General features: G+C 43.5%; 2 protein-coding genes across 2 annotated transcripts in view; one reads left to right on the top strand and one right to left on the bottom strand.

The window, feature by feature from the left end:
- Positions 1-16,344, bottom strand: part of LOC140910373 (zinc finger and SCAN domain-containing protein 32-like) — a 101,537-nt gene that overhangs the window by 74,852 nt on the left and 10,341 nt on the right. The window lies entirely within an intron of this gene.
- PGRMC2 (progesterone receptor membrane component 2) overlaps positions 603-16,344 on the top strand; it is a 31,715-nt gene continuing 15,973 nt past the window's right edge. Inside the window, exon 1 of the mRNA XM_073341103.1 lies at positions 603-1,029. Within this exon, the coding sequence (XP_073197204.1) occupies positions 618-1,029 (412 nt within the window). The 5' untranslated portion in view covers positions 603-617. The remainder of the gene's footprint in view (positions 1,030-16,344) is intronic.

Genomic DNA, 16,344 nt, shown 5'->3' with positions numbered 1-16,344 from the left:
AAGCCGGGCCGGGCCCTGCTCCCCTCAACAGGTGCTAATCTTGTGCTTGCCTTTTGCCAAGCCCTGGAGCATTAGCCCAGCCCCTGGAGTGCTAAAGGGGAGATTCAACAAGCCACCTCAGGGCTAGGGAGCCGAAATCCAGAGCAGAAAAGTTACCCTACACCTTTATGACAATGGAGGGTGTGCGGGAATGACTGCAATACACCTTTAAATAAGGGGCTCCGTGTAGTCAGTGCGCCACCTTAAGAGTCCAGGGGAGGCGGCAAATTCTCAGCGAGTTTATTGCCCGCCTACGGCTCGCGCACTAATTCGACGTTTCGCGCGCTCCCTGTGGCTCGCGCAGGAGCTCAGAATCTCGCACGCGCCCCAGCGAGCTGCACGATCAATGCCAGTCTCTCTCTCTCTTGCGCGCGAGCCTCCTTGGCTGGCTGTGTGTCTCGTGCGCGTCCTCGCGCCCTGAGCAGGATTCTCGAGCTACGGCGGTTAAGCAGCTGGGTGTGTCTGAGTCTTATTCTTGGGTTTGGCGCGATCTTGTGAGGGTGACGTATCCTGCCAGTGACCAATCGGAGCGAGCAGAGGAGGTGGCAGAATGTGCCTCGCCCCCTCGCTCTTCCCTCATGTCCGTATTGGGCGGAGCCGGCGCTGGCCTGGTAGTGATGGCGGACGATGGGGATGGGAAACTAAGAACTGAGGGTAGCAGCGGTGGCGGCCTGGGGGGCGGGGGCGTAGAGGAGCCGCCCGCGGCGCCGGCGGGAGGCTGGGCTGTGGGCGGTGAGATGCTGCTGAACGTGGGGCTGTTGGCGTTGGTGCTGCTGGTGGCCTATCGGCTCTACCTGCGCTGGGGGAAGCGGAGCGGCCCGGGGGGCGCGGCCCAGCAGAGCCAGGCCGCCTCCCTGCCCCGCATGAAGCGGCGGGACTTCACGCTGGAGCAGCTGCACGAGTACGACGGGGCCCGGACCCCTCGCATCCTGCTGGCCGTCAACGGCAAAGTCTTCGACGTGACCAAAGGCAGCAAGTTCTACGGGCCTGGTGAGGAGCCGGCGGGGGCTGCGGGCGCGGCCTCGCCTCTCCGAGTTCCCCCCTCCCCTCCAGCTGCTCTTCGGCTGGGGTGGGATCGTGCCCCTCACCCAAGCGCAGCACTACTCCCCGCCCCCTCAGGCGGGGGAGCCCCGGCTCTGTCCAAATCCCCTTCCCGGCGGGGAGCAGGCGCTCCGTGTGCTTCCCCTCCGCTGTCTCGGTCTGTCAGGTTGCTCGTTGTGAGGCTGGTGTGGAAGTGGGAGGGCTGGCAGGGCGTGCGCGTATCCATGCGGCTGCGAGGGGTCAAAACTGCGAGCTGCCCCCCCATGCTGCTTATCTCAGCCAGCCGCCCGTCCGTGGGTTGCGTGCTTTAAAATAACCCAGTGCTGTTTTGGGACGCCTACATGTGAAAGGTTCTTGCAGACCCTGCTTTCTCCCCTTTCCTGGCCTTGCAGTTACAGCCCTTGCTGTTAATACTCTTGCTCACTAAACTCTGACTGAAATGTAAAGGGCTATCTGCTTAGGAGTTCAGTGGCACCTTAAAGACTAACATTTATTTGGGCATAAGCTTTCGGCAAAACCCACTTCATATGCATGGAGTGAAAATTACAGATGCAGGCATTATTATACTGACAGGAAGAGAAGGGAGTTACCTCACAAGTGGAGAACCAGTGTTGACAGGGCTAGTTTGATCAGGGTGGATGTAGTTCACTCGCAATAATTGATGAGGAGGTGTCAATTCCAGGAGAGGGAAGGTTGCTTTTGTAGTGAGCCAGCCACTCCCAGTCCCTATTCAAGCCCAAATTAATGGTGTGAAATTTGCAAATGAATTTTAGTTCTGTTGTTTCTCTTTGAAGTCTGTTTCTGAAGTTTTTTTGTTTAAGTCTGGCTACTTTTAAATCTTTTAAACTTTTAAAATGTCCAGGAAGATTGAAGTGTTCTCCTACTGGCTTTTATATGTTACCATTCCTGATGTCTGATTTGTGTCCATTTATTCTTTTATGTAGAGGTTTTTTACCCATGGAAGCTTATGCCCAAATAAATCCCTTAGTTTTTAAGGTGTCACTGTACTCCTTGTTGTTTTTGTGGATACAGACTAACACGGTTACCCCTGATTCTGTGAAATATTTGAAATTCTGAGTGGAACTGGGACTAACCATCTCTGTTCATGTTTATCTTACTATAGGTGTGTAGTACTTCGTTTCTCTATCTGTCCTAGTGGAAGGTGGGTCAAAGTGAAAATTGATGTTGTGTTATTGACTTCGTTTTAGCTTTAATGGCTTGAAAACACACATGGAAGATTTGCTTGCTTATTTAATGGTGCAAATGACCACCTCTGTTCTTTACACTACAAATTTTAACCTCAGGGTAATTGGCTTGTAAGAGAGTTCAGGTATCAGCACTACTTACGTAGCGTTTAAAAGTTTAAACTTCTCTCTTGGGGCAGAGATTGCTTGAAAGGTTTACTTCTCAGGAGCAAAAAACTTACGAAATTAAATGTAGAGGTGTAGCAGTGTTAGTCCCAGGATATTAGAGACCCAAGGTGGGTGAAGTAATATCTTTTATTGGAACAGCTTTTGTTGGTGAGTGAGACATGCTTTAGAGCACACAGAACTTTTCTTCAGGTCTGGAAATCAGGTTTCAGAGTAGCAGCCATGTTAGTCTGTATCCGCAAAAAAAAGAAGGTGTACTTATGGCACCTTAGAGACTAACAAATTTATTTGAGCATAAGCTTTTGTGAGTTACAGCTCACTTCATCGGATGCATGCAGTGGAAAATACAGTGGGGAGATTTTATATACACAGAGAACATGAAACAATGGGTGTTACCACACACACTAATAAATTGGTTAGTCTCTAAGGTGCCACAAGTACTCCTTTTCTTCTTACCACACACACTGTAACCAGAGTGATCAGGTAAGGTGAGCAATTAACAGCAGGAGCGAAAAACCTTCTGTAGTGATAATCAAGGTAGGCCATTTCCAGCAGTTGACAAGAACATGTGAGGAACAGTGGGGGGAATAAACATGGGGAAATGATACTCTGAGCCTGACAGCTAAATGCAAGGTGGAACAGGTTGTTTAGCATAAGTACTTAGCACATATTCTAGGGACCATTCAGGATATACTGGCCTGTTAACACCTTTGCATGACAAAAAGAGGGGATTAGTGGGTTACAGATTGTTGTAATAAGCCCTAAATCCAATATCTCTAGTCAGTTTCATATTCTCTGTGTGTATATAAAGTCTGCTGCAGTTTCCACGGTATGCATCCGATGAAGTGAGCTGTAGCTCACGAAAGCTCATGCTCAAATAAATTGGTTAGTCTCTAAGGTGCCACAAGTCCTCCTTTTCTAGTCAGTCCATGATTTTCATGTCTAGCAGAGTTAGGAATTTAAGCTCCCAGGCTCATCTTTTGAAAGTGTTCTGTAGATTTCCTTTGAGGATGAGGAGTGAGCACTTTGTGAAAAGTATTCACCCACAGGGGATAGGGTGATTTTAATCTTTTTTTCGTTTTCTTGTGGGTGTTCACTTGCAAGTATAGCGATCGTTTGTTTTTTCACCCATATAGTTGTTTTGGGGGCATTTTTACACTGGATGATGTATATCATGTGTTGTGATAGGCAAATGTAGGATCCATGGATCTTGAAAGGTGTGTTTGGGGCTGGAGTGGGTTAGATCATTGTAGCAGTGAAGATATGTCTGTAGGTTTTGCATCTGTTGTTCTGGAAGGGTCTGATGCTGCTTTGAGTTGGTGTGTCCTGGTCTCTGGGGAGCTTGGCTCTAATGCTGAGCTGGGAGGTTGGGGGGTGGTGTGAGGGCAAGAAGAGGGGGTTCAGGAACAATTTCTTTCAGGATGGGGTCCTCCTTGAGTACGAGCTGTAGTTGATGATACACCTATGGGTTTCAGTATAGGGTAGTAGGTGACAATGAGGGGCCACTCTACCTTGAATGCTTGTTTCTCTTTCCAGCAAAAGATATTACCTCACCCACCTTGTGTCTCTAAGGGCTAGTCTACACAGGCAACAGTAAAGCGCTGCCAGGGCAGCACTTTAACATGGCTTGTGACCTCTTGGCTTGAGAGGTCTCCCAGTGCTCTAAAAAACCCACCTCCACGAGAGGCACGGCTACCGGCGCTGAAACTTGCTGCGCTCGGGGAGTGTTTTTTCACCCCCCTGAGCAAGAAAGTTGCAACATTGTAAATTGCCAGTGTAGACAACCCTAAGAAGTTAGTCAGTGTTGAATTTCTATATTTACATTGAAGCTTGTTTATAATAAACACATCCTGTGCTTTCATACCCTTTTTTGCCAGTGAGGTGGGTAACTTCAGCATAGTTTGAATTGCCTTGTGTACAATGTTAAAGGAATGTATAGTTGTAATCAATCAAGAAAATCGTTGGTAAACAATGGTATGTTGGAAAAGCTGGGCCAACTTAGCACCTTGAGAATTTTTTAAAGTAGGTATGACTCTTTCTTTCTCTGTATGAAGAGATGAGAGAGGCCCATTTTCTTCAAAGGGGACAATGTCAAGTTAAACAATGTGTATTTATTTTAAAAATATAAACAAACCTTGTTACCTCTTTTACTACTAATCTGATAAACCCATTTTATAAATCTAATGTTCCTTTTCAGCATTCCCAATGTCTACTCTTGAATTTGAGACCAAATAATGAAACTAAACTAGTCAACTTCACTTTCTTGTTCTTATCCGCTAATAGTAATATAAAGTCTGTGCTGCAAATACTGCTGTATAGTGTATAAATCCAAACCTCTTCAATATACTTCAAGTATATTAAAACATTTTTACTACCGCATATTGTAAAATCCTCAAATTCTGGGCCTGTACTACCTGATCATATCCTCTGTCTAAGGGCAGTAAATAAAATGAAGAAATCTTAGTACAATATGTCATAGATATATGAATTTTCTTTCTTCTGTTTTTGTCCCAGCTTAATAGTTTTATTTTTGTGTATTTCTTTGTTTTTTTTTTTAAAGTGACAGCATGGGCATTTAAATATAGTGGATTTGTGCGTAGAATCTACATGCTGAAACGTTAGGAAGTGTTCTGTAATCAAAATAACTGCATGTAGTAGTTTAAAAATAATCTTCCATGTTCCTAACTTTTCAGCATGTAGGTTCTACGCACATAAGTAATACGATTAGTCCATGCCATAAATCTCTGTTAATAATGTGGGGGTGGGGGGAATAAAATGCTATCTTTCTTGGAAATTGGACTGTTCTTTGACCCTGTCAGCAACCACTGTCCCTGAATTAATACTGATAGTGGATTAATTCCTACTGTAGATGGACCAAACCATTTTTTAGCACTGTTACCAAAATCTGTCACACTCTAATGGTGCTGAACACATTTTTGTCCATCATAGTAGCTGTCAGACCCCTAATGGCATTGGTTCAGGGAGAGGACTGGCAACAGTAGGATCCAGTTTCAAACTAGAGACAAGTTAAAGGGTGTCAAACTATCTTTTTTACATAAATATAAAATGTCCACTTATGAACAAGTTTATCAAAACAGTCTCTTCTACTGAATAAGTTGAGAGCATAACCATGGATCAAAAGGTGACCTAACTACTGGTGAAAATGATTTGAAGGTTACAGGAATGGATTTTAGATAGCTAATTCACATGGTCAGCATTCTTTGGTGAACAGACTTTGTTCCAATTATATGTGCAGAAGTAATGAACACTAAATTTGTTATTAAATTTATTTTGATAGGGTACCCTGTTTAGATTGTGCTACTGATAAACAAAATGATAATGCATTACAGTCAGCTAAAATACTACATACCTTGAGGGTGAATAAATCAATTTTACCATAGTTGTGAAACAGGTTTAATTGTTGCTGGGGCAGTGTATTTTTCCTGTGCTTAAACAATAATTCACTTAGATGGGAGCGCCTAATGATATTTCAGAAGGGGCAGATGGTGAAAGCTTGGTGATGTACTTTTATTTTAATGCTCAGTCAAATCAGTATACTTGAAGTGAGTTGACTGGCTTCTCTAGCATTTGTTTTGTTAGGTCTGGGGTGGTGCTTCTGTGAATAATAAAAACAGGAGTCATGCTTCACCTGAATTTTCATCTTAATGCTATGGAAAGACAGTAAATTTGTAACAATTAAGGTCACACCTTTGGTTTATCTCAGTTAAGGTTGTAACTGTCTTTCTCTAAAGATACTGTATTGACTGGGTTCCTGCTCTTGGGTATTGTGCTTCTAGTTAGAGACCAGCTGGAACTTCTTCACTCTCAGGGCAGGTCTATGCTATAGCCGTGATCGACACTCAGAGATTGATCCACCTGCAGTCGATTTAGCGGTCTAGTGAAGACCCGCCAAGTGGACAGCAGATCGCTCTCCAGTTGACCCCTGTACCCCCGATGAGAAGAATAAGATAAGTCTCCCGACGACCCCCCTCAGTGTAGACCCTGCGGTAACTTGATCTAAGGTACGTCGACTCCAGCTACGTTATTGACGTAGCTGAAGTTGCATAGCGTAGGTTGACTTACTGCGGTAGTGTAGACATAGCCTCAGGCTCATTGAATAAGTGTGTCTTGAGCACAGATGTTCTGCCTGTTTCATTTCACTGTAATTCTTTTGTGACCCTTATTGGCAAAGTTTTTCCTTGTTGATACTGTACCATTTTGGTCAGTTCTAGCTCTCTACTGGATTTATGAACTTAGGTTTTGTTTAGGGTAGTACTGTATCTTCTGACTAATTTGTCTTGTTCCAGTTCATGCCTGAGCACTTTGAACCATGTCCTGTTAGTGGTGGTCTAAATTCAAGCCACTTGATTTCGGAAGTGAGCTTCAAGCCACTGACCTTTATCTTTAGGGTGGAGTTTCTGCTTTTCCTCAGCTTAGGTGCTTCGAGATTGCTTTTAGGATGATACCCCTGCACGGATAAGCATTGATGCAACTCCTTTTCTACTGTTTCCTTCAAATTTGTTGATTCTCTGTTGAATCATGCCGAGTACTGTTTTGCCTCTGGTGATGTACAGATTGTCAGAATGCATTGTCTTGCTCCTGTTTTTTCCTTAGATTTGACTGAAAAGACTTTAGAAGTTGATCTGGGGTATCTCCCAGTTCTGGAAATATTACCTGAAACTCTGTGATTGGAAGCAGATTGTTGTTGAGGCCTCTAAGTGAGATGGCTCAGAATACTTCAGAAACACCTGGCTCTAAGTAGATTTCAGGGCCCCGAATCTAGAGACGTTATGGTCTTGTTTGTATGCCTACTGGATGAAAGGTGCAATGCAGAAAGTGCAGAGACTCCCAGTGAAACCAAAGTTTGGTACATGCTGATTTCTTTCTCTTCTCCCCTCCCCCCCAACTCCAATGAAAGAAGTCTTGAGGCTATAATGTTTTGAGCAAGTGATATCAGTGCAGACCTGCACCATTGAGCCATTTACCATCAACCCTATGTTGAGATATTGTTCTTCAGTGCGGAAGGCATCTGTGGCGAATTGGCACACGGTTGCCCTGCAGAACTTAAGTATTTGTATACTGCATGCTTAATGTTGATTAACATGGCTGTCTCTCAAGATGGTACAGTTGCATTTAGAATCATAGGACTGGAAGGGACCTTGAGAGGTCATCTAGTCCAGTCCCCTGCATCATGGCAGGACCAAGTATTATCTAGACCATCCCTGACAGGTATTTGTCTAATCAGCTCTTAAAAATCTCCAATGATGCAGATTCTACAACCTCCCTAGGCAATTTATTCCAGTGCTTTACTACCCTGACAGGAAGTTTTTCCTGATGTCCAGCCTAAAGACGGTTGGTGCAATTTAAGCCCATTGCTGCTTGTCCTATCACCAGGGGTTAAGGAGAACAATTTTTCTCCCTCCTCCTTGTAACAACCTTTTATATACTTGGAAACTGTTATGTCCCCTCTGTCTTCTCTTTTCCAGACTAAACAAACCCAATTTTTTTCATTCTTCTCTCATAGATCATGTTTTCTAAACCTTTAATCATTTTTGTTGCTCTTCTCTGGACTTTCTCCAATTCATAGAATCATAGAATATCAGGGTTGGAAGGGACCTCAGGAGGTCATCTAGTCCAACCCCCTGCTCAAAGCAGGACCAATCCCCAACTAAATCCTCTTTCCTGAAATGTCCATCTTTCCTGAAGTGTGGCGCCCAGAACTGGACACACTACTCCAATTGAGGCCTGAGTAGAGCAGGTTGCAATATTCCTGCTAATACATCCCAAAATGATGTTTGCTTTTTCACAGCAGTGATAAACTGTTGACTCATAATTAGCTTGTGACCCGCTATGATCCCGATCCCTTTCTGCAGTACTCCTTCCTAGGCAGTCATTTCCCGTTTTGTATGTGTGCAACTGATTGTTCCTTCCTAAGTGGAGTACTTTGCATTTGTCCTTATTGAATTTTATCCTATTGATTTCAGACCGTATCTCCAGTTTGTCCAGATCACTTTGAATTTTAATCCTATCCTCCAAAGCACTTGCAACCCCTCCCAGCTTGGTATCGTCTGCAAACTTTAAGTGTGTACTCTATGCCACTATCTAAATCATTGATGATGATATTGAACAGAACCGGACGGCAAACTGATCCCTGCAGGACCCCCCCACTAGATATTCCCTTCCAGCTTGACTGTAAATCACTAATAACTACTCTCTAAGAATGGTTTTCCAACCACTTACACACCACCTTTTAATGGCTCCATCTAGGTTGTATTTCCCTAGTTTGTTTATGAGGCGGTCATGCAAGACAGTATCAAAAGCCTTATTGAAGTCTAGATAGACTACATCTACCACTCCCCCCTTTCCCCCACAAGGCTTGTTAACCTGACAAAGCTATTAGGTTGGTTTGATACAAATTGTTCTTGACAAATCCATTCTGACTGTTGTTTCACTTTATTATCTTCTAAGTGTCTGCAAATTGATTGCTTAATTATTTGCTCCATTATCTTTCCAGGTACTGAAGTTAAGCTGGCTGGTTTGTGCTTCCCCAGGTTGACCTTGTTTCCCTTTCTATAGGTGGGCATTATATTTGCCCTTTTCCAATCCTCTGGAATCTTACCTGTCTTCCATGACTTTTTGAAGATCTGGCTAATGGCTCAGATATCTCCTCAGTCAGTTCCTTGAGTATTCTAGGGTGTATTCCGTCAGATCCAAGGTGACTTGAAGACATGTAACTTGTCTAAGTAATTTTTTAACTTGTTCTTTCCCTATGTTAGTTTCTGATCCTACCTCATTTTCCCTGGCATTCACTATGTTAGATGCTCAATTGCTACTAACCTTTTTGGTGAAAACTAAAACAAAAAAGTGTCTGAGATCAAGACAGGCCTTATTGCTATATAGTTTTAGTACAAAGATGTTCCCTGAAGTGGGAGTGTCAGTGCTGAGAGCTTTCAGCCTTGTAACTTGTCCCTTGAAACCTTCAGGTTTGAGCAAGTAATATATTTAGCACATCTATTTAATTTTTCATCAATAGGTCTGTGATTACGTTCCCAATATGGGTAAGCATTATCACCTTTTTTGCATATGGGGTAACAGGTGAGAAGTAATTTGCCCAATCATGCAGCTCTGCCACTAACTTGTTGTCAATAAAACCCAAGTCACCTGACTCCCACTGCTATTGGTACCTTGCAGATGTGGCTCTGGTGCAATAAAAACCAAACACTGAATCAATGTTTTATCACTATAGCATTAGCACAGATTTCACCAAGGCACTCATCCACTGGTGCAAGACAGTGCAGCATTTTTGTCCTCCACATCCAAGTCTCGAAGCTGTCTGTACAGGAGACTTCTGACACTTGCACTGTTTACGTAGCATTTATTCTAAATAAAACTTGTGCGCAGAATTCTGCGTCCATGTGGTGGCGCAGAATTCATATGGCCTGCATATTTCTCTGCCCCCCGCACAGAAAAACGCAAAAGAAATCTGCCAGGGGGACATGTGTCTCTTCCCCTGGAGCAGCTTCAGAGATGTAAATCACTACTGGGGGAGAGGGGCTGGGCGTGTGTGCCTGTGGGGAAGACATTTATCATGGTTGGGGTGTGGGGCTGACCAACAAACAAGAGACACCTCTGCGCCTCTCTCTTGATACTGGGGCTCAAGGGGCGTGGAGGAAGGTAGGTCTTTTTTCTTATGCAGGAGGAAGGCTCTGTCCCTGATGCAGAAAGGTAGCTGCCTGCCTACCTAGTAAAATGGAACTTCTTGAGAATTGAAAAAACTCTTACTTAAATATTAGTATAATTTTACTGAAAATTATTTATTTTTAAGTTAAAGAAAATAGCTTTTGTAAAAAGCCTCCGCATTTTGTTAATGTTGCTGTTGATGGTTAATTGATCTCGTTCTCTGAGGCAGAAATGTACCAACCTGTGTGCATAGTAACAGTGCTATTTTATTGTTAGCTAACTGTTCCTGTACTCAGTCAGTTCCCCCAGGAGCATAAAAACCTGTAAAAGTTTTAAGGCCCCTACATTACCAGAGTGATGTAAAGCCTTATAAATGACAGTAAGGGAATCAGCTAGGAAGATCTGTGTGCTTTCTCAGTTTTTTCCTGTGCCAAAGTGGCACAATGGGGTTAGATTTTAACTTACCCATTATATAAAAAACAAACAAACCACTTTTGAGGCAAATAAAACATTTACCAAGCAGTCAATAAAATGTTGGGACAGTCAGAACCAAACACTTCCCAAAGTACCCACGTAGGTCCAGGACAGTGGTTACCAAAACTGTGTGACTTTCATGTGTGAAAGTCTGAGTAATTTAAAATGACATTCTACTTTTTTTTTCTTTCCTGTTTTGGTGTTCTGTAATGTAATTTAAATGAAAATCCAGGATTATAACTGGAATGCAGGGTATTTGTTACCAAGTATTTATTTGTAACTTAATTTTAATGTGTTTAGAAAATGCTGAATAGTTGTGACTTTTTCTGTATTGTAGTTTAAATAACTTACCAAAACAATTGAAACTGGTGTGATTCCATTGCATTATTTTGACAAATAAAATGTGCAGACTTTTTTAAAAATTGCACAGAATTTTTAATTTTTTGGCTTAGAATTGCCCTCAGGAGTAAAAGCTTTGCCCTGTTATCAGATATTCCAAGATGGAGTTGTAAGCATAATTTTTGCAAGTTTCAGGCTGACCCAGGCCTGAAGACATTAAAATGAAACTTGATGTTTAGCATTGTTGGTTTTTATGGCTTTTATTCCATTCAAGGTGCCTAACCACACAAGCTTGGGAGGTACCCTGCTTTTCAGGGATATGTATTTTACTACTCAGATCTACAGAGTCAGTGAGGATGGTATTGTATTTCTGACTATGTACTGTGTTGTACAGTGAGTTGGAAACAGGATCAGAATTTGAAGACTCAACCCTCTAACGTCTGGTGGAATGACCAGACTCTGGGGTTGGTATGAAGCTATCAATTGGAACTTGCTCCAATCTGTGACTGAAATCTGTGTAACATAAAATTTCCTTGTCTACCAACTTGTTCTAATTTAATGTTAGTCAAACAATTACAGCTTACAGTGGTAACATAAGCTTCCTGTTGGCAAACACAGCATCCCATTTGACCTCTTGCAACAAACTGCTACTGTCCACTGTCATTCTGCGCATACTGACTACTCATTTTAATTTCGGTTTCTGTTGCCAGCTCAAATTAGGACTTCAGTCTACTGTCAGTGTCAGAGTTTGAGGGGACAAACCATTAAGGTACAAGACTTAAGATTTCAGGAAATTGAATTAATTGCATACATGGGTAGTATACAAAGTGGTAGTGTTACCTTTTGAATAAGGTGAAGTACCCCAACTACTGCATTTCCATAGACTTTTTTAAATATGCCAACTTAAATAATTAGTGTCAGGAAATTCTAAGACTGACACTAGTGTCTTCTCTGGTAAGTTACAAAATAAAGTTGTGAATACAAATTGGTATCTTAGAATTTGTGGTCAGTCATGTTCAAGAAAAAAAAAATGTGATGCAAAATTCCAACCTTGTTTTTGTTTTTTAACTACTACTTTATTGGAGTAGAAAAACATCCATTGCCAGAAACAGAATGCTTCCAAGTAAAGACTTAAATTTAAGTGAGGCAACTTCTTTTGTATAGCATCTTTCATATCTGAAAATACTTTAATTTCTCTCACCAGTGCAAGTAGGCTGGTACGCCGTACCAGCAAGCTATAGCCGGTACAGCGTACTGCACAGCAGCAGCCCTGCCGGAGGAGAGGGCTGGGGGGCAGGGCTGAGGGTTCTGCTCCTCTCCCTGCTGAGAGTGGCAGCAGGGAAAGGAACAGAATGCCAGCAGCTCCTCTGGTGGCTGTACCACCCCCAGCCTCGCCCCCCCCCCCCCCCCCGAGCCCCGTCTCTGGCAGGTCTGCTGCTGTAGTATGAGGAAGAATGGAGGCACAGCTCTGTGCCTGGAAGCGCAGGAGGTGGGCTGGGAGTTCTGCTCCTTTCCCCATTGTCCCTCCCACAGGAAAAGGAGCAGAACCCCCCAGCCCCACCCCCTGCCTTTCCATGAAGCTGCATCTCCATCTGTGTACCACAGCAGCAGCCCTGCCAGAGGAAAGGGTTAGGGGGCGGGACTGTAGGTTCTGCTCTTTTCCCTGCTGGGGGGGTAGCATAGAAAGGAGAAGAACGCTGGCAGCTCTTCTGGTGGTTGTACCGCTGGCCCCTAGCTTCGCCTCCCCAGCCCAGTCTCTGGCACAGCAGGAGGAGGACAGAGTCCCGTCCGCCCCAGCTAACATGGGATGGGAGGGGACGGGGAAAGCATGGGGGCTCTGGGCTGGGTGGTGAGGAGTCACATGGAGGGTCATGTGGGCATGTGATGTTCCCCCCCCTCCCTTAGCTGGTGGTCCCCCTATACCTGTAAGACATGGATTTTATGTGCACCACTGAATTTTCTTCTCCTTACCTATGCCTGTTAATTTGTCTTGCCTGCTAGCTTAAGTTTTCATTTGATGCCGGAACTGAACTTGGCAGATGTAGAAACCAGTTCCTGACAACAGGCATGTCAGAGAAAGTAGTATTCATGCTGAATGTGAAGGGGACAGGCTAGTTCTCAAACTCCCTCAATTTGTTTGGGAATAGAGAGATTGGTGAAAGCTCATGAATTTTTGTTTTTGTTTGTTACATTTATATATGTATAGTTGGGATTGGAAAACATAATCCCAACTATACATATGAAATGATGAGGTCTAAATTAGCCATTACCACTCAAGAAAGAGATCTTGGAGTCATTATGGATAGTTCACTGAAAACATCCACTCGGTGTGCAGCGGCAGTCAAAAAAGCTAACAGAATGTTGGACTCATTAAGAAAGGGATACATAATAAGATGGAAGATATCATATTGCCTTTATATAAATCCATGGTACGCCCACATCTTGAATACTGTGTGTCGATCTGGTGGCCCCATCTCAAAAAGATATATTGGAAAAAGTTCAGAAAAGGGCAACAAAAATGATTAGGGGTATGGAATAGCTTCCATATGAGGAGAGATTAATCAGACTGGGACTTTTCAGCTTGGAAAAGAGATGACTAAGGGGGGATATGACAGAGCAGAGATCGGCAATTTTTGGCACGCGGCTGGTCAGGGAAATCTGCTGGTGGGCTGGGACGGTTTGTTTACCTGCAGTGTCCGCAGGTTTAGCCAATCACAGCTCCCACTGGCCGTGGTTTGCCGTTCCAGGCCAATGGGGGTTGCGGGAAGCGGCGTGGGCCGAGGGATGTAGTGGCCGCCACTTCGCGGAGCCCCCATTGGCCTGGAATGGTGAACAGCGGCCGGTGGGAACCGCGATTGGCTGAACCTGCGGATGCTGCAGTTAAACAAACCGTCCCGGCCCACCAGCGGATTTCCCTGATGGGCCAGGTGCCAAAGGCTGCTGATCCCTGTGATAGAGGTCTATTAAAATCATGACTGGTATGGAGAAAGTGAATAAGGAAGTGTTCTTTACTCCTTCTCATAACACCAGAACAAGGGGTCACCAGATGAAATTAATAGGCAGCAGGTGTAAAACAAAAGGAAGCATTTTTTTTCACACGATGCACAGGCAGCCTCTGGAACTACTTGCCAGAGGATATTGTGAAGGCCAAGACTATAACAGGGTTCAAAAAAGAACTAGATACGTTCATGGAGGAAAGGTCCATCAATGGCTATTAACCAGGATGGGCAGGGATGGTGTTCCTAGCCTCTGTTTGCCAGAAGCTGGGAATGGGTGGCAGGATGTATCACTTGATGATGACCTGTTCTGTTAATTCCCTCTGGGGCACCTGGCACTGGCCACTGTCAGAAGACAGGATACTGGGCTAAATGGACCTTTGGTTTGACCCAGTATGGCTGTTCTTATGTAAATTTATTTAAAACGGTGATTTTTGTTTTAAACTGGATTCCAAAATGAATGTGGGTGAGGTAATCACACTTTTTAGGTGGTAGAGGGTAGGCAGGAGCATTTGGCACATGCTGCAGCTTAAATAAATGGGATTAGAGAAAGTCATAGAAGTTCAAACACTCAAGGTGAAGAGCTTTCTAATATAGGGAGACAAGATGCATAGCTATTTATGGCCATATAAATACTCCATGGGGAAAAAAAAATGTAAGGAAACATCAACTTAATCACACTTGTCAGAAAATGTTACCTACAAATGTAACCAAATGTGCTGACTGGCAACTAAGATATTAGGAGAAAGGAAGAAAGTAGGGCTGTTTAATTGCGATTAATTGCAGTTTTAATCATGCTGTTAAACAATAATAGAATACCAATTGAAATTTATTAAATGGTTTTCTACATTTTCAAATATATTGATTTCAATTACAACACAGAATACAAAGTGTACACTGCTCACTTTATATTTTTCTTACAAAAATTTGCACTTTAAAAATAAGCAAAAGAAATAGTATTTTTCAATTCACCTCATATGAGTATTGTAGAGCAGTCTCTTTATTGTGAAAGTGCAACTTACAAATGTAGATTTTTTTTGTTTGTTTGTTACATAACTGCACTAAAAAACAAAACAATTAAAACTTTAGAGCCTAAGAAATCCACTCAGTCCATCTGCGGTGGTAAACTTGAAAACAGAAATTGGCTCTGTTTTTAAAGTCCCATCTCAACAAGACTTTGTCTAATTTGAAGCTTGTCCCCAAAAATCTTTTATAGTCACTATATGAGAAAGTTCAGGTGGAAAACTTTTTTAGGGTCTTAGGAGGGATCCTCACATTCTGGTTTGGAATAGAAAGCAAATTACAACCTTAATAGAGGAAACTCTAGTATGACAGCCAAATCCATTTTATTTGGCAATTGCTCATTTGCTCCCTCACTATAACCCTATATTATCATTTCTTGATTAAAAGAAATATAACGTGTCCTACATGTAGTAGTGATGCTGTAGCCTATTTTTCCTTCTGACCTGTCAGCATTTCATTAAGGAATTCCATCCATTCAAATTTCTTAGACTCAGTCCTAGATAAGGCTATTTCAGGTGGCTGTATACAATGTCTAAATGCCAAGAGTATTTTCAATCTGGAATTTTTGGCTACCAATGCTTTAGCTAAACAAAGCTTAACAGAAAAATGGAAGAATGTATATTGTGATTAAAATTTAACAGAACTTGTATCTTCTTCCTTGATGGTTGGTAACAGCACTTCAGCAATTGCAGATATGGACATTTATACCTGAGCTGTACCACTTCCTGTATTGCTAGTTGGAATAATCCAGGGTTACACTTAAAGCATTGGTCCACATTAGTGGTCTGGGAGCGGTAGTCTAGTGCATTGTTACATTAGGTCAATGGCGTAGGACCTATTTGTAACCCTTGATGGCCTGTCAAGACCTAGAGACCTTAGGTTTGCCTCCCTTCTGCTCCCACAGGAGGCCCACAAGAGAGGGGCTTGGAGCTAGGACTCTAGACACCCCAGCCAGATGTGAACAACTCGCGGGAATGGTGGTGAGCCAAGACACTACCCACAAAACACAGCCTCCCCACTGAGCCCATGTGGGCAGAGGGTAAGGGGTGGAATGAATTTGGGGGTCTAGCCATGATGTGAGGAGATTGGGGGCTTGGCAGTATAGTGAGGAAGGAGTTGTTGGGGGAGGGACCTGGGGAAGGAATTTGGGTGAGAGCATTGTGGGGGTGTCTGGAGAGTGAGGGGGCATGTAACCAAAAATTATATCTCAAAGGGGCAGGAGGGCTAGGCTCAAAAAGTTTGAAAACTGCTCAGCGTGCAGGCAGCGGGTAGCTAGGTGCTGTGTGAGGCAGGGGATGCTGCAGGGAATGGGGTAGCGAGGGGCCGTGTGCGGATAGCTCAGGGTGCAGGGAGAGAGGTAGCTAGGGGCTGTGTGAAGGGAG

This window comes from Lepidochelys kempii, chromosome 4 (genome assembly GCF_965140265.1).
Source record: "Lepidochelys kempii isolate rLepKem1 chromosome 4, rLepKem1.hap2, whole genome shotgun sequence".
In the NCBI taxonomy this organism is placed as follows: domain Eukaryota; kingdom Metazoa; phylum Chordata; order Testudines; family Cheloniidae; genus Lepidochelys; species Lepidochelys kempii.
Note: the sequence above shows the minus strand (reverse complement) of the source record. Positions and strands in the feature narration are given on the sequence as shown.